This window comes from Pongo abelii, chromosome 3 (assembly GCF_028885655.2).
Source record: "Pongo abelii isolate AG06213 chromosome 3, NHGRI_mPonAbe1-v2.0_pri, whole genome shotgun sequence".
NCBI lineage: Eukaryota > Metazoa > Chordata > Mammalia > Primates > Hominidae > Pongo > Pongo abelii.
In genome coordinates, this window is record NC_071988.2 from 135127974 (window position 1) to 135152804 (window position 24831).

At 37.2% G+C, this 24831-nt stretch overlaps 1 protein-coding gene across 41 annotated transcripts in view; it reads left to right on the forward strand.

Moving 5' to 3' along the window:
• ANK2 (ankyrin 2) overlaps positions 1-24107 on the forward strand; it is a 683465-nt gene extending 659358 nt beyond the window's left edge. For 17 of the 41 annotated variants that reach the window (XM_063723598.1, XM_054554356.2, XM_054554362.2 and 14 more), the window contains 9 exons: positions 1208-1282; positions 3725-3856; positions 5425-5568; positions 7963-8248; positions 9911-10202; positions 13480-13563; positions 13675-13839; positions 15160-15342; positions 21827-24107. In XM_063723598.1, coding sequence (XP_063579668.1) covers positions 1208-1282; positions 3725-3856; positions 5425-5568; positions 7963-8248; positions 9911-10202; positions 13480-13563; positions 13675-13839; positions 15160-15342; positions 21827-21841 — 1376 coding nt within the window. In that variant the 3' untranslated portion in view covers positions 21842-24107. Of the gene's footprint in view, positions 1-1207; positions 1283-3724; positions 3857-5424; positions 5569-7962; positions 8249-9910; positions 10203-12914; positions 13008-13479; positions 13564-13674; positions 13840-15159; positions 15343-18480; positions 18573-21826 lie in introns of all 41 variants that reach the window. The other 24 variants (XM_063723590.1, XM_063723596.1, XM_063723586.1 and 21 more) reach the window with 4 other exon arrangements.
• Positions 24108-24831: the final 724 nt, after the last annotated feature.

Here is a 24831-nt window from a genome sequence, read left to right on the forward strand (position 1 = left end):
CTTAGACTCAAATTAAGCACCTTTGCACATGAATATATTGTATTTTGTTTCATAGTATGAAGACTCATTGCTTTTCTTCTTACCTTTGCATACTTTAAAATAATTTGTACTTACAATTTTGTAATCATTAGGAAGCCATTTACTTGAGAAGATTTCACATAACATGAAATTCTAATTGTTGTGGATCTGTTTTTGATTCAGAAAGGTTGGATTTCAGATACCATTGGTAAATACTTTAAGCAAACAAACCCAAGGTAAAAATATGCTTTTCATTTGTGTGGTAGATGAATGGAGAATGTACTCTCATTAGATGCAGCAGACAACAAAAACTCAAAACTTTGCACAGTTTAAGTTGACTGTGAGGGGATGATGGCTCTTTGACTTATAAAAAAGGAAACCATAGATGGCTTTGAAAAGTAGCCTGTGTTCTTCCAATATCTCTACAATGAAGACTGTCATTCTTAAATTGAAGTTATACAAAATTTCCTATACCATGGTCTAAAATGCTGCCTATCAATCAATGGGAGTTAAACATGAATGGGAAAATTATAGTTTATAGGAGTGAGTAGTATATAAGCTTAATAGCAAGAAGGCAGAAACTTTGCCCAAAAGACATATATGCATATAGATACAATATACACATAAAAATGCATATGCTTTTATCCTCGTTTCTCCAAGGTCACCAGGACCAAATGTTGTTTCTGGTCACACTAATCAGGATGGCCTGATCAGCTCATGATCAACATCTCTTGTGAATCTCTGATGTGATTCCTTTCAGACATGACCTGGAAATGATCTATCCCTCCACAAGCAATAATAGGAGGTCCTAGCCAATTGCTCCACTTCTGCATCCCATTTATGATTTCTCTGGTGTTTCATGAACAAGATGGTGGTCTTCTTGGTGGGCAGTATTCTCTCCAATAATTTAAAAGTCATAAGATTACTAGAAATTAGCAACTTATATAATTATGTCCAGTAACTAGTCTTGATTAAAGAGATATGGAAGGAGATGGTTTTCATGATTCATATTAGATCTATTCCCCATTCCACCCCGGAAATCAGACACACAATATGATCTGAAATGTAGTATCTAGTTTGTGCTTTCAAATATTTGGAGAAGTGACTTCCTTTCTTTGAATGAATCAGTACTGTGGTTCCTCTCCTGTCATAGACAACCTTTGGCCATTCTGTTTTTGACCTTCTCCAGATCCACAGGATGAGCAGGAACGGATCGAGGAAAGGCTGGCTTATATTGCTGATCACCTTGGCTTCAGCTGGACAGGTAAAAAGAATGTGACCCAGGTTTTCAACAAAACCTGACATAGATGCATCAGTCAAGTGTCATTCCCAGCATAAAAGGTACCCCCCACTTTCTTGAGAAAGAATATATGAAAAGAAGAATAAACTAAGAACTAGAAAACCTGGGCTCTGCATCAGCTAATGGTATAGCCCTGGGCAGGGCTTTTATCATCTCTGAAATTTAGAATAATAGAACTTTCTATTTGAAGATTTAGAGAATATACCAACCTTCAGGAACCTCCGTTGGCAGTTGCGGATATCTAAATTTGGGGGAGATTATTATGTTTCAAAATCATTTTTAGATGTAATTTTTATCAAATTTAATGTGAGATTTAACCAGGGCTCCTTCTTTTAGATACCTTATGTCAAAAATCTTCATAGTAAACAACACTAAAAATGGCCTTGGGTAAGTGTTAAAACACACATGAATGAGATATTTCACTAATATTTTTGAGAAATGAGAATGTTTAAGTATAGAAATTTTATGTTAATAATTTATTAAGGAAAAGTGAATTCTAAAATCAATATACTTTATTTACGCATTATGATTTGTATGTTTTAAAAACTATACATTTTCATCTACGTGTGACTTAACCTATTAAAGCAAGATTCTCAGTCTGGCTTTTTTTTTTTAATATCACTTGTGACTACTTCAGAGACAAACATTGTAAAATAATATTCTTCTCCTTTCCATTTCTTAGATTTGGTGATGAATAGGAGCCCATAATACTCATAAAGATAACTACTAATTTAGAATACATGACTGGAAACAGGAGAAGTGGCCACTTTCTCACTTTTAATAATTTTAAAGTAATTCTTACATACTGATCAGACTTAACTAATTTGGGGTTTTAGGGGAGAGAATGATACCAAACTATCCGTGATTGACTTACTAGATAACATTCAGAATTATTTATTTTGCTTTTTAAATATGTTTGTATCCATACCTACGTAGTAAACGTAATATGTATATATTTGGTAAAAATTCAAATCCTACCACCATATAGAATGACATAAAATGAAAAGTAAATATGACTCTCATACCTACTTCTGTCTTCTAGCCATGTGCCTCAGAAGTAACTGCTAATACTTTCTCATGCTTTTAGAAAAAATATACAGTGCCTATATTTATGCCTGTTATTTAAAAGTAAGAAAAGTTTTACTGAATAATATTCCTCATAAGTAGTCTGTTAACATATACATATGTATTTCATTCTTTTAAGTGCGTATTTAATTCCACTATATGGAGGTTCCATAATTTTATCAATGGCCTTTGTTGATGGGCTTTAGGTGGTTTCCCAGTAATGGCAGTAAATATTCTTGTGCATTGGTATATTTTTGTGAGTATATCTATAGGGCATATTCTTAGAAGTAGAATTGCTGGGAAAAAGATATGTATATTTTTAATTTTGAAAGATATTGTCAAATTGCCTTCAAAAGAGGTCACCCTATTTACCCACACACACATACACACACCCCATAATGTATAAGCATCCATATGTAATGGTTTTTTGTTTGTTATTTTGTTTTTGTTTTGTTTTGTTTTATAGAGACAGGATCATTCTCTGTTGCCTAAGCCAGAGTGTAGTGGCACAATCATAGCTCACTGTAACCTCAAACTCCCAGACTCAAGTGATCCTCCTGCCCCAGCCTCCTGAGTAGCTAGGACCTCGGGCAAACACTACCACACCCAGCTAATTTTTTAAAATTATTTTTTGTAGAAATGAGGTTTTTCTATGTTGCTCAGGCTAGTCTTGAGCTTCTGGCCTCAAGCAATCCCTACCACCTCAGCCTTCTAAAGTTCTAGGATTACAGGCATGAGCTACTGGGCCCACCCAATCCATATGGAAGGTTAATAGTAGAATTCAAAGGAAAACTTTGTGTCTTCTTCCCTGGATCAATTAATACTTCCTCGACCTCTTATTCAGTTGACATCAAATCAAAGAAAGGCATTTATCCAACCACCATAAAATAGCTACAACTAGTATTTATCAAAGTATCCAGAAACAGGATTTATAATACTCAAAACATCACCTATGTTAATTAAAGGGAGAAACGTTTTTTTCTCTTGTTATCAGTCATTTATTTTCCATTATCTTGCTTAAAAGTATAAGCAAGTATTAATGATCTCATTTGCATTTTGGAATCAAATGGGCCTGAATTATACATATCTTATCATTGCTGCCTCACACTTACTATTTTCACTATGCAGTGATCAATTCTATACCCAGTTTTAGGGGAAAAAATCCATAATTAGTACTAGAAGAACAAAGGCATATAAGAGTCACTTCTAATATGTAGAAATTAAAGAACCCAAATACTCACCACAATATAAAGAACACATCATTTACAAAATCACAAAGCAAAGTGTAGAGACTGAAACCTTGAAGTTAATGTGTTTACAAAGTAGTATTTTATCTTCTAGAATTAGCAAGAGAACTGGATTTCACTGAGGAGCAAATTCATCAAATTCGAATTGAAAATCCCAACTCTCTTCAAGACCAGAGTCATGCACTGTTGAAGTACTGGCTAGAGAGGGATGGGAAACATGCTACGGGTAAGTGGGGAACTATATGTAAATTGGACTAAAGTTGGACATGTCTTGCTCACAAGCACATCTTGCAAATTCAGTAAAATAGTAAAGAAGCAAATGCCATTAATCTGCAGTACAGCAGGTCCTTGAGTAATATCATTTTGTTCAATGTCATTTCCTTATAATGTTGATGAGAAAAAAGAATCAATTCCCAGCAAGGCCACTGTCTGTGTATAGTTTGTGTATCCTCCCCATGTCTGTGTAGCTTTTTCCTCAGTACTCCAATTTCCTCCCACATCCCAAAGATGTGCACATCAGTTTCACTGGTGTTTCTACATTATCCCAGTCTGAGTGAGTGTGGGTGTGTGTGAGTGCCCCCTGCAATGGGATGGCATCATCTCCCAGGTTGGTTCCCATGCAAAGTGCTCTGAGCTGCTGGGTTAAGTTCCAGCCACTTGAGACCCTGAACTGAATAAGGGGATTGGGAAAATAATGAATGAATTGATACAAATTATTGTCAAATGAAAATGTGTACAGTGTATGATAATTATACAAATGCATGAAATAAATGATGCCTTAGGAAAGTACTCAGCGAGCCCACCATATTTGTTATTGTTTGTTTATGAACGACATGGTGGGAGGAGGTGCTCCTTACAATTTTCACTTTGCAAAGATTTATTCCTTGATTGAACCCCACCACCACTATGACCGCCATCACTCATTGGTTCCTCAAACATTGAATAATTATCTTACTTATGTTTATTAGTCTTTCTTAAATGTATGTGTAACTCACTCTCACTTCAGTGTTTAATATTAAAAGTGTTTAGGGTTTTATTTAGAAGTTTGGCAGTGTTTTTGTGACCAGAACATTGTTTTCTAAGAATCTATCAATGATGTTGCGTGAGAACTTAGTGAACTACTGTAAGCAAATGAGAACAAGCTACTGTCACTTCTAAAGTATGCATGTTGCATAAAAACTCTTGCACGATATGTGTATGAACAGCATTAAATAACAGCCCTCACTTCTAACAGTAATATTACTCAAACCCTAATATTTTTAAAATATTGATAAGTGGACATAATTGCTTTACTTAGCATTGTTTCACCGGTAGTGCATTACCTTCTGTTTCTGCTTCCTTTACTCATAAATAACATCCAGTCTACATTTATCATTACTTCTTTTTACATTCTTCTAAGTAGGATTGTCAGATTTAGCAAATAAAAACAGAAGGGCACCCAGTTAAATTTAAGTTTCAGGTGGTCAGCAAATACATTTTTAGCATAAGCATATCCCTTGTAATATTTGGGGCATATTTATATTAAAGAAGTATTTGCTTTTTGTCTGAAATTCAGGTATGGCGGGTGTCCTGTATGTTATCTGACAATTCTACTTTTAGGGCTTGTGCTCATGCTGTGCCACTTTTTTAATGCATATCTCTTTTGTCTGTTGGCTTCTTTTTACAAAGACTTTTAATTAGGCTTTGATTGTTTTTTTCTGTACAGATATAAAAAATTTAGTAAGGCAGTTGACTGAAAGAGATTTTTAAGAGTACCTCTCAGATGTAATAAATGCTGTTTCTCTAATGTGTCAGATACCAACCTCGTTGAATGTCTCACCAAGATCAACCGAATGGATATTGTTCATCTCATGGAGACCAACACAGAACCTCTCCAGGAGCGCATCAGTCATAGTTATGCAGAAATTGAACAGACCATTACACTGGATCATAGTGAAGGTCAAACTGTGTGTGTGTATGTGTGTGTGTGTGTGTGTGTGTGTGTGTGTTGTGTCTGTGTGTGGTTAATTGAGGCACTGGACCAACTGTCTTTTCTTTTTTTTTTCAGAAGGTAGACCATGGCCTATGGTGATCATATGTTCTTTTCCTTGCTACCCTGAGGCTTTCCTCCCTGTTTTACACAGCCTCCCACCTCTGCTTCATGCTCATTCTTTGTTATCTCACAGATAACAAAATGATCCATTGAATTCCCTTTCCTCAGTCCCATGGTAGCACTTCTTACACTTGTATTTTTTTATGCTACCTTAGCCGCGTATTTCTAGGCTCACAACTAGGACTATATCACTACCAGTGACTGTACATTTCCTCTTTTACTTCTGCACCAACAGTGCTTCATACCCTCGGGGACCTCCAGCCATTGGCCCTACCACCTTTTCAGTATTAAAGTTTCCCTAACCTATTCTCATTCATTTGTGGTCTCTAACACTGTTTTTTTTCTCTCTCTCTCTCTTATCTCTATTTTACATGTTGTCTTCTTCCTTCAAACCTCCAATGCTGTCTCTGTTCTTTATTTATACCCAGCTGATGACCAAGCTTCCTATTTCTTAGAAAATAATAGGAATAATCAGAAGCAAATGTCTATATTTTTCCACCACAAATCTACCAACATGGGTGCATCTCAATGCATATACTTACTCTACCTTCTAGCCTATTAAAATGGATAAAATTTCTTCACTTTGCTAAAGCCATCATCTCTTGTTTTGTACTAGATTTCATCTCCTTTTACCTGATCAGGGACTCCATTCCTGCAAGTATCCCTTTTGGCTTCCTACCACTAGACCATACCCAACAGCATTAAACCATGCTTTAATAGATCCCATCTTTAAAAACAAAACAAAGCAAATAACTCCTTTTACCCTATATGTCCCCCCTGTATTATTGCTGTTACTCCATCCATTTCACAGGAAACCTCATAAAAGAACAGTCTGAATTTCCTGTCTCTGCTTCCTCTCTTCCCATTCCCTCTAGAACTCTATAATTCACTCTAGTCAATCTTATAAAATTCACCTATTGCTTCTTCATTGTCAAATCTAGCAGGCAGTTCTCATTCTTCAACTTACTTTGCCTCTGAGTAACATTTGGCATGAATAGTGAAGCCTTTCTTCTTAAAACATTTTCTTTACTTAAATTTCATGACATTCTCGCTTCTTTTTTTTTTTTTTTTTTTTTTTAACTTTACTGGCTGTTTCTCCTCAGTCTTTTTTTCCTGTGGCAGGTTACTTCTCATGGATGTGAATGATGATGTATCTTAGTGTTGAGCAAGAGCCTCATAGCTTGTCCTCATCTCCCACCTCTCTCTCTATTGCACTGGTCCTGCACGCCTGGCCTCCTTGCCATTCCTGGAGCACCCTCTGCATTCTCCTGTTTCAGGGCCCTGGTATTTTCTGCTCCCTCCACCCTAGCATGTTCTTTCCTCAGATCAACATATACCTCTTTCTCTCACTTTATTTAGGTCACTGCTCAAATATCACCTCCTAAGCCGAGCCTTTCCTGACAAGTCTATTTAAAATACTAGCCCCATTTATCCTCTACATTTATCCTGGTTTACTTTTCTCCCAATATTTATCATAAATATGTATCTGCAGAAATGCAAGTTCAGTGGGGACAGAAGCTTTTTATATCTTATATCTTGTTCACTGCTATATATCCAGCATCTAAGCAGCACATACTACATAGTTGATGCTCAATATGTATCTGTTGAATAAATGAGTCAATAGATGAATGCCAGTCCCTCCTCTGCTAAACATCTTTCAGTGACTCCTCATTTCCCTGGATATAATGAAACTCCTTAGCCTGTCATAAAAGACTCTACATAAAAAGAGTACTATCCTTATAGTGTTAGAGTGAGGATTAATCAAGTTAATACTTGCAGCACACTTGGAACGGTGCCTAACATGGAATAAAATTTCAGTATGTATTAGCTATTATTTGTTATGATGATTATTAACTGTACTCATCTTACCCTTCAGATTCTGTACTTTGACTATCTCGCTCAATTCCCACTTGCCATTTAGGTCTCCTTGGCATATAACACACTCTGCATTTTCTTTCCAAATTCTAACCCCATGTTAGGTGCTCCCACACTCATTGACTGGCACCTATGACCCAGTTGCTCTGCACTGGAATTGACCCTTACTTGCGTGGACTCTTCTACCTGATCAGTATCTTGAAGGTGGACACAGTGTCTTCTTCATCTTTATAATCCATGGGCCCATCTCAGGATGTAGCACATTTATCCTCTTATTTTTTTTATCCTCTTATATTTATTACTTAATAAATATCCTTTCAATATGGGTAAGTTTCAACTAAATACTTAAATCATTCTCCTTTTAGGGTTCTCGGTACTTCAAGAGGAGTTATGCACTGCACAGCACAAGCAGAAAGAGGAGCAAGCTGTTTCTAAAGAAAGCGAGACCTGCGATCACCCTCCTATCGTCTCAGAGGAAGACATTTCTGTTGGTTATTCCACTTTTCAGGATGGCATCCCCAAAACTGAGGGGGACAGCTCAGCAACAGCACTCTTTCCCCAAACTCACAAGGAGGAAGTTCAACAGGATTTCTCAGGGAAAATGCAAGACCTGCCTGAAGAGTCATCTCTGGAATATCAGCAGGAATATTTGTGAGTTTCCAAAGAAAGCCTGTCAAATGTAATACCAAAGAAACAGACTAATGTGGATGCCAGGCATATATAAGCCTAACTAGTTTTTAAATAATTTTTAAAATGACCCTACCAAACACAAGTGCCAGAGCTAAAGGGAAACAAAAAGCATTAACATGTAAGAGACATAATTGTGACAGTGTTTGGGGCACAGACCTACAAGAACCAACTTCCAGAGCTGTGACTTTGAACAAGTCCTTAAGTGCTTTGAATCTCCATTTCCACATCTGTAAATTATAGTAATAATACACACTTGACTCGTCTCACAGGGTCAAAAGTGTGTTTATGAAAGCTTCATCTAAACTGTAAAATTCCCTGTAGATGACACGGCCATGACTTATAATATTGCGGCACCTCATTTGCTCTGTAGCACTTCAAATATGGAGCTCATTGTGCCATTGCTGGTTAGGAGTATGATCAGTGATGATGTAGATACCACAGCCAATGGTGCATTTCAACCAAGCTATGAGGGGACGAACCATAAAAATATAAATGCAATGCAAACTAACCACATAGAATAAAAGACTATTAAAATGAGTTGGAATAGAGTTGGGGTGGGAATAAAGAGAAGTCTTCTGAAGAGCTTCTGGCTGAAGGAAGCTGCAGGCCTAATTTGGCTCAGAATTTAAGTTCTGGCCTTTATGAAAGCCAAGGAGAAAGAGTTGTTTAATTGACACTGATTGTCCAGAAAAGAAAACAAATCGTGAGAAAGGCCAACATATCCCCAAACCTGAAGTCTGAGGATAGGGTGTCATGAGATTGTATCAAAGCATTTCGCTTGTCATTTGGTGAGTTTTGTGGTCATTGACATGAGAAGAGGATGAAATGGGTAATGAAATTATCTCTTCTTCCACTGAGCCACACTTGCCCCATCAACCTGTAGGTTTTAAGGGTGAGCATAAAGAAAATATAAGGAAGAAGGAGAAGGACCAAGGAAAAGATGGGAAGGAGAGGAGAGGATAACAGAGACACATTTTAGGCATTTAATATCTATGGAGTGATAGATTGCACTAAATACCAAAAGAAGGCACAGAAAAGGCCAATAATCTTATTTAGCAGTTGAGGTTATCAAAGTTACGTTGCAGTAACTTCAGGCTATATCAATGAAAAAAGTTTCCATGTCAACAGATGCCTCTATTACTAAATAAAACAGTTTTTCAGAGGTACAATAAGAATTTCCTTGTATTTATACTTATGATAACTATATTAACATGGGGATTTATGTAATTCTGCCAAATTTTTATTCTTGCTTCAAAAACCTTATTATCTACAAATACTTATGTAAAATTCCTCGCATCCTCAATATCACCTTGAGTTATAAAAGAAAAGATGAAACTATAACTTACATACATTGTAGAGATTGGGTAACTGTAATACATTTTAGGATAATTTTCATCCTTAGAATAATACATCACTGTCTGCCAGTGCTAGATCAATGAGCTACAACTCTATATCTTGTCATACTATTTTTCTTCAAATGTCCTTTCTTGGCCAAATGTACAAAAACTTTTGACTGTCATAGACTATGGAAAAACCAGCTCCATCTTGCCTTTTGATTTCCTTGCTTGAGCAGGAGGTGAAATGCAAATGTCCCTGAAGTCTCATTTGGCTTTTTCATTCCAGTGTGACAACACCAGGAACAGAAGCGTCAGAGACTCAGAAGGCTACGATAGTACCCAGCTCTCCCAGCAAGACACCTGAGGAAGTTAGCACCCCTGCAGAGGAGGAGAGGCTGTACCTCCAGACCCCAACATCCAGCGAGCGGGGAGGCTCTCCCATCATACAAGAACCCGAAGAGCCCTCAGAGCGCAGAGAGGAGAGCTCTCCATGGAAAACCAGCCTCGTAATAGTGGAGTCTGCCGATAACCAGCCAGAGACCTGTGAAAGACTCGATGAAGATGCAGCTTTTGAAAAGGTAAGACATTATTCTCCACTTTCTTGCCCACCTGTAACAAAGCTACAAATCTTCCAGTTTCCATTTCTCTGATGGTTTATTTTTTTCACTTCAAAACAAAAAAGTTAACCAAATTAATTAACCTGGCACATGGAAACCCTCAATCCCTTTTAAAATCTGAGAGCCGATGAATCTTGAAGAAATGGTGCACAGTTCCAGTGCTAGTGATTTGACCATAAGCCCTGATCTTATCATTGGAAAGTCTTTTGCTAAGAAAAATGAATACGGTGGTGAAACAATATATCTGGAGGAGCTTTTCAAAATTAGTAAACTTGGGCATGAAAGCTGGTGGCAGAGATTAACAGCACCAGGTAAGTCAGCCATGGGATGTGCTGGGACCAGCAGGCTTGTTAGATCTCTGGCCTGCCAGGTGATGAGCACACAGACTGTGGATATTGGGTGGGGTTTAGCTGCCAAAATAAATTTTTCTCATTAGAGGCAAGATGATTTCCAAGTTAGATTTTTTTTTTAAGATTTATTTTAGGAATGACTGAGAAAAAGAACATTGTACCTAAACTAAATGTCCAAATGCCTGACAGTGGCATAAGATTGCATCATAGCGCTTCCTTTGTCATTAAGTGAGTTTTAAAATTGTGAAAAGGGGTGGGGACCATGTTAAGAAATTAACCATTGGCCGGGCGCGGTGGCTCACGCCTGTAATCCCAGCACTTTGGGAGGCCGAGGTGGGCAGATCATGAGGTCAGGAGATTGAGACCATCCTGGCTAACATGGTGAAACCCCGTCTTTACTACAAATACCAAAAAATCAGCCGGGTGTGGTGGCGGGCGCCTGTAGTCCCGGCTACTCCGGAGGCTGAGGCAGGAGAATGGCGTGAACCCGGGAGGTGGAGATTGCAGTGAGCCGAGATGGCACCACTGCACTCCAGCCTGGGTGACAGAGCAAGACTCCGTCTCAAAAAATGAAATTAATCAGCCATTTATTCTCAAAATGTGGTCTATATAGTTCACATATGTCAGAATTGATTGGAGAGCTTGATCCCTCCTCAGAAATCCTGAATTAGAATGAATCCCAGGGTGGGGAGAGAAAGCCAGAATTTGCCTTTTAAATAACTCCCCAGAGGATTCTCAGCCACAAAAAAAGTATGAGAATGTTTGAATTAAACTTAATTTAATATAAATTAAATTAGATATTGTTTTTTCTTTTAAAAAGTAATAGAATTCAAAAACACTTTATATTTCAAAGTGTTTTTAGAGCATTAATACAAAGCTTAGTAGTAAAAGAAGAGTTAAACGAAATAATTGAAATTTTGGGGGGCAAATAAAGTGAAACAGCATATCTTTGGGCTTAAGACACACATTTGTTTTTGTTCACTGTAAGAATGAGATCTGCTGCTAGGAATTATCTGAAATCATAACTAAAATTAGGAAAGATCCAGGCAGATGAGAACTGTGTTCTGATTTTGTCAGTTTTCTTAAATAATAAATTCATGCCATGAATGAATTTTTATTCCAAGTTTGTTTTTGCATAGAATTATTCATCTCTCAAATTCTTGGCTTGAATGAGTACTACTAAAAATGTTTCATACATGTTATCTGGGCTAAAAGTTACCAAATTTAGCCTAAGAATCCATAGGCTTAGTGAAGTTAGACTTGAAACAATTATCTGGATAATACATATGTTTAATCTGTACTAAAGGAATACGTTTGTATAAGTCATTCTGAATTTCACATAATTTATACAGGCCTGTTTGACTTATTCTTGATGAGTATCAGGCATTTCTCTTAAGTTTCCCATGTGGACCCTTATTTCTCATAACCCTAACTTGGACATCCAATTTTAATCACTTTTCTTGCCAACCATATTTCTAGGCAGTAGATTCCTGATTATATTTAAAATATAATTTGGTTTAGAATTTACATGTCTTCCTTTAGCAGAGACAAATGTAAACATATAACTTGAGTTTTACAGTATGTTAAGTAAATCTACTTGAGCTTTCTCTTTTTTAAAAACAAAATTTCATTATGGAACAGTAATTCAATATATGACTCCTAAGGTAATGTGTGCTAAGCTAAAATTATGTTTTTTGCTTTATCTCTGGCTTTTGGCCAGAGCCCTAAAATGCTATTGACCACTTTATCTCAACTTCTCCGTAGAATTATTCTAATATTATTCATAGTCTGCCTTTTTTTGATGCCAGGGAGATGCACTATTGGTAAGATAATAGCTACAGGAAACTTTGACTTCCTGCAAGAAGTTCTGCTAGAAACAGGGGATATTCCTATACCTTTGGGTGAATAATTCCAAGCCTAAGCACAAGTGTCAGTGGCTCATAAGTGTTTACTGAACTGCTTAGGGTCTATGTTTACAGTGAGGCTTTTTTTTAGGAGTTTAAGTAAAAGAAGTCACATGAGCAAGCTGCTTATTATTTTGGAGAGATTTTGACAGATGGGTTCTCCAGCAGCTCTCAGAATTCCAGAATTTTTTTTCATTCATTGAACAACAAAAAAAAACAACAAAAAACAAAAAAAACAAAAACACTGTGTTTTCGTTGATGTCTGAGACCAGCACATACTTGTTTTCACCTCTACCAACTTGTCCACCAAAGCCTCCATGAATAAAAGTTTCACAATACAATGTAAGCTAAAGAAGAAACCAGTAGTGAAGTCATTCCTTAGCATGTTAAACAAAGCAATGCTTCCATGCTTCCACCAGGAGCTAACAGAGGAATTAGGGGAGCTGGAGGCCAGCTCAGATGAGGAGGCGATGGTAACTACCAGGGTTGTCCGCCGGCGAGTGATTATTCAGGTACCCGCTGTTAAATTACTGCACGTCAGGGACAGTCCTGTCCCCATATTCTAAGAGTGATCAACCTGGATCAATGAAGGCTTGGCATGTTCCTCAGATAGTGCATGGCCATTCAAAAGCAGACCCCTTAACTCATAAGTTCTGTTTGCAAAGAAATGCAGTGGTTCCAGCTTTCCTCCAGGACAGCCACCAAGCAAGAGCAAGACTTGGCTTCTTCACTTCCACCCACCTCACCTCTCGCTTATCTATTTTTGTTGAAGTTTTATCTAACTTTGGTCAGATTCTCCTAAGCATGTTATTACCCACTTGAGTTTTTCTTTTAAACCAACTAGTTGACAGGATTTTGTATCTCAGCAATGCTTCTCAACATCGCCTTTGATTTTCTAACATTCCTCACATTATAAGCACTTGGGAGTAGTTCCTCAGAATTGGTGCCAAACAGCGCAGTGACCCTTTTCTCTCAACTGTTTAGGGAGACGATATGCCTGAAATACCCCCAGAAACAGTCACAGAAGAAGAATACATTGATGAACACGGACACACCGTGGTAAAGAAGGTATTGTCTAGTATATCCTAACAGGGTTGATTACAAACTTCCTGTTTAAAATTTATCAATTCCATGGTACTGTCACACAAAAATAAGATACACAATTGAAATACATTTCAGGTTACTAGGAAAATCATTAGGCGGTATGTATCCTCTGAAGGCACAGAGAAAGAAGAGATTATGGTGCAGGGAATGCCACAGGAACCTGTCAACATCGAGGAAGGGGATGGCTATTCCAAAGTTATAAAGCGTGTTGTATTGAAGAGTGACACCGAGCAGTCAGAGGTGAGACAATCTGATTCTCTAAAACCCATTTGATGGAGAGGAACAAAATAGAGCTCAAAAAAGATGAATGAGATTGTTTATTCATATTTTCCTCACTTCTCCCTTTCATATGGCAGTTTGCTTTTAGTTGCACATTCACCTTTTTGTTTTCGTGATGCTATGTAATTTTAAGACAGCCGTCAGGGAGACTTCTAGGCATTATAGTCATTGTTTTTGTTTGGTCTTTTTAAAAATATCTATTCTTTATTTAATTCATGGTTGACCACTGCAGAAATCAAAAAGTCAAATTTTGAAAGAATACAATTCTATTTGCTGGGCAAGCAGTATGCTGTGGAGACACCCTGTAGAAATGCACTGTGGTGCTTTTGCCTGGTTGGCACACCAGCCTTCGGAAAGTCACTCTAGATAAATATTTCATATTCAGATTTCTGCATTGCAGAGTTACTAAAATCAGGATCTAGAAACTCTTTGATTTATCCTTTTTGGTTTTTTTTTGAGACAGAGTCTCACTCTGTCACCCAGGCTGGAGAGCAGTGGCGTGATCTCAGCTCACTGCAACCTCCACCTCTGGGTTCAAGCAATTCTCCTGCTTCAGCCTCCTGAGTAGGTGGGATTACAGGCACCCACCACCACACCTGGCTAATTTTTGTATTTTTAGTAGAGACAGCATTTCACCATGTTGGGCAGGCTGGTCTCGAGCTCCTGACCTCAAATGATCCACCCGCCTCACCTTCCCAAAGTGCTGGGATTACAGGCATGAGCCACTGCACCTGGCAGTCTATACTTTTCTTTATTTCTGTTTTACTTCCCTCTTTCAGGGACATATTTACTTGTTTTGACAAATAGTTTGTGAAATTCTCACTATTTTCCATTCATTCACATCCTCAAAATTTTATATTGTACACTTGAGATTCTCTAGAAATCTACTTTTCAGTTTCTCATAGCTTTTAGATCTCCTCCTTTGAGGGCTAATTTTATCTTCGTAATACCAAAGGAAATTATTTAAACATGAGAAAAGAGAGTTTCTTCATATATTATTATGTCTGTATTACACTGAGCAGTTTCTTATTCACAAAACTGATAACTTTTCGTTCAAATGACTAATTAAGATTGCTTTGGTGTTGTGGAGATACAGTCATGATGTAGATATTACCAATAGGTTATAGTTTGTTTTTTTCTAACTCTGCTTCCCATTGCTGTTTTCTGGAAAGCCAATATGTAACATTATAGTTTTGTCCTTTGTTTTTTAACATAGAAAAAATTCATCATAGTTACATTTGGCAATCAGACATTGTCTATTGTGTGTCCTTCGATCATTAGGTCACTTTGTGTGAGCCCAGCATTTTGTCCAGTACCTCACAATTTCAGGCTGAGCCAGTGGAAGGCCGTAGAGTCAGCAAAGTTGTTAAAACAACTGTGGTACGTGGAGAGAGGATGGAGAAGCATCTGGGGGATTCTAGTTTAGCCACTGATCTTCCTTCAGCCAAAGATGACTTTGAAGAGGTATAGAAGCATCATCATTTGTCTTTTTATGTGTGTGTTTTATGTTGCTTTGCATTTGAAAAGAAAATCGTTTGTCATTGTGTCATTCTATACATGAATTCATGGAAAGGTGCAGAATAATTCAAGAGGGTAGAACTCCTGTTTGAATAACTTGCAGAGTAACGTTTCCTTAAACTGTGGTGTTCATTGATGTCACCTTAACAGCTTTTAAAAATCTAGATAACTAGGATTTGCTTCTGCTGAATCATACTTAGAATCTCTGGAGCTGGTATATGACTATACATCTTGTTTAAAAGTCACAGAAGTGTCTTGCTTTGTCAATTAATAAGGGAAAGAAATAAAGACATTGCAAATTATATTTGCTAGCCAGTCTTTTCAAATATAATCTGTGATAGACATTAAAGAAAATTCAGATATATTACATGTCCATAAATTTTAAAAGCATTTACAATTATTTAAGTTCTGGTTTCCAACAATTAGAAAATGGGTCCACAGTTGGCCGGGCACAGTGGCTCACGCCTGTAATCCCAGCACTTTGGGAGGCCGAGGCAGGCGGATCACGAGGTCAGGAGATCGAGACCATCCTGGCTAACACGGTGAAACCCCGTCTCTACTAAAAATACAAAAAATTAGCCGGGCGTGGTGGCGGGTGCCTATAGTCCCAGCTACTCAGGAGGCTGAGGCAGGAGAATGGTGTGAACCTGGGAGGCGGAGCTTGCAGTGAGCCGAGATTGCACCACTGCACTCCAGCCTGGGCGACAGAGCAAGACTCCATCTCAAAAAAAAGAAAAAGAAAAAGAAAATGGGTCCACAGTAACAGATCCACAAACTCTTACTAAAATCCCCAAATTCTGAAAACCAAACCAAATTTTGTAAGTTAATTTGGAAGTAAAACTTGAAATAAATTGGCATGGAGCTATGATGACATGAAGCTTTTTTATTCTACCTAGAGTGAATGTTTTAGTGATATAAAAATGGGTTTGATTACAGGATGCCATCTTCACTCTGGAGTATTAGTATTATATAGTACAGTCATGCCGTGCTTAACCCACTTATGCCAGAGGGTGCAATTTTTAAAATTTTTGCATGAGTGAAAAATCAGACCTTGGTGATGACCTTGAGCAGTAGGATATAAATAGCTCCCACATGCCTAGCGTTCACTAGGCATAAGTGGGTTTTAATGACAGGGATATGTGCTGGGAAATGCATCGTTAGACAACTTTGTCATTGTGTGAACATTGTAGAATGTCCTTACACAAACCTAGATGGTATAGCCTACTATACACCTAGGTTATATGGTATAACCTATTGCTCCTGGCTAGAAACCTGCACAGCATGTTGCTGTGCTGAATACTGTAGGCAATTATAACGCAATGGTAAGTATTTCCCTATCTAAAAATAGAAAAGGTACAGTAGATAAAGAAAATAAAAGATTAAAAATCTTCTACCTGTATAGCATACTTACCATGGAGCCTGCAGGACTGGAAGTTGCTCTGGGAGAGTCAGTGAGTGAGTGGTGAGAGAATGTGAAAGTCTAGGACATTACTGTACTATACTATACTATTACTATAAAGTAGACTTTATAAACACTGTACACTTAGGCTATGTTACATTTGTTTAAATTTTCCTTTAATTTTTTAAAATCTTCCTTCTGCAATAATAAATTAACTTTAGCTTACTGTAACTCTTTGACTTTATAAGCTTTTACATTTATTTTAACTTTCGACTCTTTTGTAATAACACAAGTTAAGATGCAAACACGTTGCACAGGTGCATTAAAAATTGTTTTTCTTCATATCCTTGTTCTATAAACTTTTTTCTGCTTTTAATTTTTTAAATTTATTATTTGTTTTTACTTTTCAAGGTTTTTTTTTTGGCTGAAAACAAAGACCTAAACGTGTACATTAGCCCAGGCCTACACAAGGTCAGAATAATCAATATCACTGTCTTCTTCCTCCACATATTGTCCCACTGGAAGATATTCAGTAGCAATAACATATGGAGTTGTCATATCCTAAGAAAACAATGCCTTATTCTGCAATACCTCCTGAAGGACCTGCCTGAGGCTCCTTGATAATTAACTGTTTTTTAATAAGTAAAAGGAGTACACTCTAAAATAGTGATAAAAAGTATCACTTTTATAATACTTGATATTGATAATAAGTGACTGTTACTGATTTATGTATTTACTATACATAGTAAATATATTTACCATACATAAACCAGTAACATAGTCATTTATTATCAAGTATTATGTACCCTACATAATTGTATGTGCTGTGCTTTTATATGATTGGCAGCTTAGTAGGTTTATTTACACCAGCATCACCACAAACATCTGAGTAATACATTGCACCATGAAGTTAGAACAGCTATAGCATCACTAGGTGACAGGGATTTTTTAGTTCCATTATAATCTTATGGGACCATGTCATATATGCAGTCCATTTTTAACCAAAATGTCATTATGTAGCATGTGACTGTGTATACATTGTATTACCTTGCTAAAATCCAAAAGGGACAAAAAAATCTAAATTTTGAAACACATTTGGTCCCAAAATTTTGACTAAGGGATCCTGGGCATGTGCAAACATCTACAAAGTACTTTTGCTATTGGAACATTTTGACACTAAATGCTATATGTGTGTCCTCTACTATACCCATGATATATATTGAAATTATATATGAATTCATTGGAATATTAAAAGCAAACCTCTTAAAATACTTTCAGTTTTCACATTTTGACAACTGGCAATCTTGAATGGTCAAAAATGAATTATCTGTGTTATACCATTTGAGCCTTGTTTGCTTGTTTTTGCCTCTGGTTATTATATTTATCATTAAAATCTCCACCGTAGAAAGGAGTTGGATGAAGCAAGGAGGAAATTGAAAGTCAATCCATATGGATGTTGCTTAGCAGCTTTTGTAAAGTACAATAACAAATCTCCCTCACAAATGAGAGAAACTAAAAGGACTTGTTAAATAAAACTCCAAACTTAGATCTGCTTCTAGGAATTGTATTTATCTATCCTTTCAAGTATATCTTTTCATACTGACTATGAGTAAAGCAAAGCAACAGATTGTTTGAAAGTCTATAGTTTATGATGAGCTTTGTCTTTTCTTTTCTTCTTACTTCAGGCTTTGAGTTACACAGGTAGCCACATGAAAGTCCACTTACCCAGTTTAGTAGAGAATGAAATCCTGAAAGAGGATGGATCAATAATTAAAAGGTTTGGGTTAGCATGGGGTGATGCTTTGCCAACTAACACCATAAAAATTTTTCCAATTTTAAGGAAAGAAGGGGAGAATCCCTACATCTACCCTAAAGAGGATAGAGAACTGCCTACTCTCCTATATTATAATACTTTGGTCAAGTAATGGATCTATTGAAGTGTCATCCCTGAAGTATCCTCTTGATACTTTAAACATAATACTAAGTCATAGCAAGAATGAGACTCATGCTTACACAGTCTGACTCCCTGGGTTTTAGCAAGTCATCAACTTAGTTGAAGCCAGCCTGATGGTATTCCATTGTGTTGATAGATTCAGAGAGCATAGGAAGAAGAATCTAATCGATAGATCCAAATTAATTTTGTGACCAGCTATATTCAGCTCAATCTTAGTAAATCATTACTTTGAATGGTATGTGTTTTTTTTAACAGCTGCTTTATGATTCTGCATGTGAGTGACAAATAACATAAGCATGAGTTTGATACCCATGAAACAAATATACCTAGCGATGCTGAAACCTGGGGCTTTAATGAGTTAAGCAAGTGTCATGAAAGCAGTAAGCAGCACATTTTTATGCTTATACAAGGGGGCTGACTGTGAGGCACACTGGTCTGCCCAGGTCTCTGTTATGGATTTGATGTATAAACTTGGGCACTGTTCCATAGATCTACTCTGACTTCTCACTGGTCCTCTAACAGCACTGTAAGTATTGAGATTAATAAAATGTGCTCAGCTTCTCAGTGAAAAGACACAATGGAAATCCAAGTTACAATCGTGCTTTTCACTTCATTGAAAAGGGGAGAAAGATTGTCATTCAGAGTATGCTACAGAACTATTTTAAGCCTTTAGAACATAATAATTAGAACAGCAAAATTAAAGGTTCTGTCACAATTCCACCCTCCAATCAAATGGGAAAAGAGCAGCAGCTAGGAATTTAAAAGAGTGTAATTGCTCTCTCAGAACTTAAAAAATGCTACATGAATTAAGGATAAAATGCCTTTTATACTCTCAACTTTTATGTCTTTTATTCAATTATTCAGATGAAACCACATAATCCATGGATGCACTAACATCATGGACTCTTCAAACTGGAATAGATTTAGAGATCAATTAATCCAAAGTTCTCAATTACAGCTGGTGAATTTGAAGCCAGGAATATATAGACAACTCCATAGAGTTATGGAAGCTAGTTAGTTACAGATCTCTATTTATGATGTACAACACTTTATTTTATACATTGTTAAAGACATCATATACATGTGCATATTTAGAAACACGTTGGCCTGCATTTGCCTACACAGAATATCACGAAATGTCCTATAATGGAGGCTTAAGCCCTGACATCAATGCTATAAAGGCTTCTACTAGCTCTTAGCAGAAATAGTCAGAAATGTGCCTTTTTGAAGAAAAAAAAAGTGGTTGCTGCGTATTTAGGAAAACATCAGATTTCAATCATTGGAATCAAATTTGACCTTTTCGTCAGCAAGAACAAATTTAAGTTTGCTTCCAGATGCAGAACAATTCATATAGTATTAAAAGAAAAGGGAGAGTAGAAGAACATAAGGGAAGAAGGAAGAAGGAAACAAGGATGTCCCAAAAAAAGCTGAAAGTATTTTGGCTGAAGTAAGTTATTTTTAAAAATCAGGATTATCGTAACAAATGCATAGAGGTATTGGATGATGGCAGAACTTCCAACTTCTGAACAATGAAAACATAAGGAAAATGCTGGGTAAAGCTACAAAAACTGATCATTTCCTACAGAGGTTTTAAGTGAAGATGCATAGTGTATGATTATAGAGTCAGGCTCTGGAATCTTTGACTCTTGGTCCCACTGCGTGCTAACTCTGTTATTTTTTGTTTGGACTATTGCTTAAATTCTCAGAGATTCAATTTCGTGTCTGGCCCATACAACACATTCATCAAATACTTGTGGAATGAGGACCTGCATTTAGAAGTATATAGTGAAAAAGGCTGCTCTGCCTATGGAGTAGCCATTTTTTATTCCTTTACTTCCCTAATAAACTTGCTTTTACTTTACTCTAAAAAAAAGAAGAAGAAGAAGAATACACAGTGAAAAGAACTAAGAATGAGCAAATTACTTTTAAGTACAGTTACAGGAAAATATTAGTATGACTTAAAATTAGTATGACTATACAAAAGTTATAGCTCCTGGCCCAAGGCATTGGCTCACACCTGTAATCCCAACACTTTGGGAGGCCGAGGTGGACAGATCATCTGAGCTCAGGAGTTGGAGACCGGCTTGGCCAACATGACAAAACCCTGTCTCTACTAAAGATACCAAAAATTAGCTGGGTGTGGTGGCACGCGCCTGTAGTCCCAGCTACTCAGGAGGCTGAGGCTGGAGAATCGCTTGAACCCAGGAGGCAGAGGTTGCATTGAGCCAAGATCACACCAATGCACTCCAGCCTGGGTGACAGACGAGACTCCATCTCAAGAAAAGGTGTTATAGTTCCTTTTCTCAAGTAACCACCAGTCTTATAAGGGAGGCAAGTAAACAACAGACTGTTAAATGGCAAGAAATACACAAAACGAGCAACAAAAGTGAGGCTCAGAGAATCCGGAGGAAGCAGTTGTCTCTCAATGGCTTTTCTCGTTTCCCCTTCCTCCCCCCTACCATCTCCATATGAAGCCTTAGAGACCTGGGCAGATCTTCATCTTTTGTTGGTAGCCACCTTCTTATATATTGATAGACTAATATTTTAGTTGTTAAAGACATATGCCTCATAAAAAACTTCTCTGAAAACATAATTTTGGGAAGTTTGGGTCGGGGTGTGACTGTAAGGTTTAAGCTGGCAGCCAAGGTATTTCAAATAAATTAAAAACTTCTTTTTTTTTAGCCTGTCAAAAGGTACTTGTGGTACTATTTCAGAATTAACCAAACTCTATTAAGTAAGGGCTACTTAATCAAACCATGAATGATTTTATGGTTAGTTTTTGAGAAGATCAAATTAAAGCATGGTTTCATTTATTTTAAATTTTTCTTAAAGATTTAAAAAATACTCCTTGTTCCAAAACACATTTTTTAAAAAATCTCATGAATCATTTTAGAGAGGGGAGCCATGTTTAAAAGAAAGACATAAAAAGATGTCTATAGTTTGTTATGCTAATAGTTTGGTGTGGAAACTTCTAAAGGTAAGACATTAGGTACTCAGTGTAATGGTCACCTTCATTCCTAACAGCTGCCCTCTGGCAGTGAAAAGAGCGTAATTCTCTCTTGTCTGCTTTTCTCCAGGACAACAATGAGTAAAGCCATCACACAGAAGAGGGCTGTGGTGAAGGACCAGCATGGAAAACGCATTGACTTGGAGCACCTGGAGGATGTACCAGAAGCACTAGACCAGGACGACCTCCAGCGCGATCTCCAGCAGCTCCTTCGGCATTTCTGCAAGGAGGACTTGAAGCAAGAGGCCAAGTGAGGGGCTGCCCAGTTCTCACACCAGAAACCACACATTCACTCAATATGCAGCTTCCTGTTTCAGTAGAGGAGTGACCTAACTGGCCTAATTAATGGGATACCCCGACATTTCCACTGTTAGCAAATATATGGCATTTTGTTTTAGTTTTCCCCCATCCTCTTTAACTATAAAGCTAATTTGTGACCAAAGATGGCATCTTTCATACTGGATGCTGTATCCAATACTTTGTTGTGTCTGTGCTAACCTGGGAACTGGCCACCTCCATTGTTCTTTGCTTCTGCACAAGATCCATGAAAATCCATTGATCAGAAGAACTTCACCTGCAGACCTCTTCAAGTGACACTATATAGGAATCCTTCCAAGGAATATCTATGTACAATGTATATAGCTGAAATGCTCAGATGAACAACATATTAAAATTAAAACCACTGCCTATTGTAACTACACTGGGCATCAGAATAAAAGGCCTCTAGAAATTGCTGAACAATGGTTGATTAAGATATTGCTAACACAATCGAATGATAATACAGTTTTACTGCAAAAGAAGCACTTCAAACCTATTATGTCCTTAGAACTTCCAGAGTAGCCACTGCTCCCAGTTAAAGGTGGGTCAATAGCCTTGCAGAACTGTCCTGAGAAGTTATTGCTGGTGCTGGCCAGCCATGGCTTAGGACTCTCCAACAGCCACTCTGAGGGAGGGGAGAAGGGAGCAGAGGCCATGCAGAATGAAACGATGGGGTATTCAGTTGCTAGCAGCTACATTGTGTGGCATTCTAGCATCTTCAGGTCTTTAGATTTTGGACAAGTTGGCAGGGTATTTTAAAAGCTATAACTACTGTAGTTTTCCAGTTTTCATTGCTGCTTTAGCAAACCACGCTGTCTTACGGTGGTACTTTCTTCTGGCCACTGCACTGTAGATAATTCATTGGAAACAAGATTTACCCACTACATAAAAGGTTAAACTCCTTCAGTATGTTGGAGTGGTTTCTTTTTTTTTTCTTTCTTTCTTTTTTTTTTTTTTTCCAGGTTTATATCTTCTCTAATACCTGCATGTGACGTTTAAAAATCAAGACCACGTTCAAACCCCTCTTCTAATCACATTAATTGTTTCCATTCTTTTTACCCTGAGTGAGCACTTTTCACTTTCCAGCTAGGTCTGTTTTTCAGCTTGCAGACAAGATTGAGAAATGCTTGAAAATTTGGTTTTGGTTAAAATTTTTGGTTTATTTATTTGAAATCCACACTCCCTTGGAAACTCTTGAGTGCATTTGTGCACTTCTGTTTGTTTGTCTCAAAGAAGGGACTGTAACAATCTGAGTAATTTCCATGTCCTCTTCCTTATTCCTCTAGTGGTTGAAGCTGTGTAGCATTTTAACATATATATATTCACAAATATATTCATATAAACAGTATACATTTTGAATCAGTCATTTGTTAAAGAAAAGTATATTCAATGAAGATGAAATTTAAATAAAAAAGGACAGAGTCTATCCTCCAGGGATTGAACATTTTCCAATTATCTGGTCTTTTCCTGTTGTGCAAAAATGACTCATTGCTCCGAATGTCAAAAACAAATGCGACAAACAATGGCACTTCATCATTTAAAGTAATGTTGCCAAGAGAAAAAATTTCCTGGGAGGGAGGTTTCCCACAAGCCAAATCTCCTAAGCCTCAAATGCTAGCACTTTTTGGCAGTTGGATAGGAAATGAAACATTCTTTGGCAGCCAAAATAAGAGAGGCCGATGGTGAAACTTTTTGAGACACCCTATGGCCTTCTTGTCAAAACCTTCACTGGAGCTCAAGAAAAGCATTTCTGTTGTGTTATTTGCAGTGCAGATGATGTCTGTGTAACAACATAATGGTTATTCACCTTTTTTTGATTTTGATTTTTGCTGTGTTATCAAAAACTTGAATACTGTGAGAAGAAGTGAATTTTCAGTTGACGAATCAGCATCTTGTTCCCATGGTGATAACACTAATTGAATATATCTATGAGGGCATGTATTAGTTAATGGAAAAAAAATACAACACTAACAATACATAGCTGCAATGTGTACAATGGCTGATTTAATTAAATAAAATGTACAAGTGTTAAATGTGGCAACAGTGATTTGTTCTTTGTCATGAATCTGTGATTTCAGGAGAATAAGAGGTTTTAAAAAGATGAGCTAGACTTGAAACCAACAGAACGACACAAATTGCTTTTTTTCTTATGGTTTTTATTTAGTCGCTGAATATGCTATATGCCTGGCACTGGATTAAGCACTGGGATAAATAGATTTTGCCTCTGCCCTCAAGAAATTCTTATTGTTCTTGTTACGCAAAAGGAGAAAAGAAGGATTTTTGTTTTCGATCACACTAAATAAAAGAAAATAGGAATTTGGGGACTTGCAGGGGATGAGAAAGGGTAAGTGGGATTGGCAGCACAGCAAGACTGGTTTGGTGCTCTCCCATGAGGCCATGGCTGTCACTAAATACTTTCTGCCTTTGGGAACAGCAGTTGGCTCTGGAGTTTTCTTTCTGTCTTAGAGCCTGAGAATTTAAAATTTAATGGATATATTAATATAAATAAAGACAGGGTAGGACTATGCAAAATCAAAATCAGTTGTGTGTGGAGAGTTTTGTTTCATTTTTTGAAAAATCTCTTTACTGTTGCTATAATCGTTTTTACAGTAAAAACAAAGCAAAAAAGACGATTTAGAAATTGAGTAGGTTTTATTTAAATCTTATCTGGTATGAGACAGGAAGCTCACTGGATCTGATTTCTATCCTTGGTTGATTTACAGGTCTTCTGAACTTAAAATACCAATTATGCTTGAC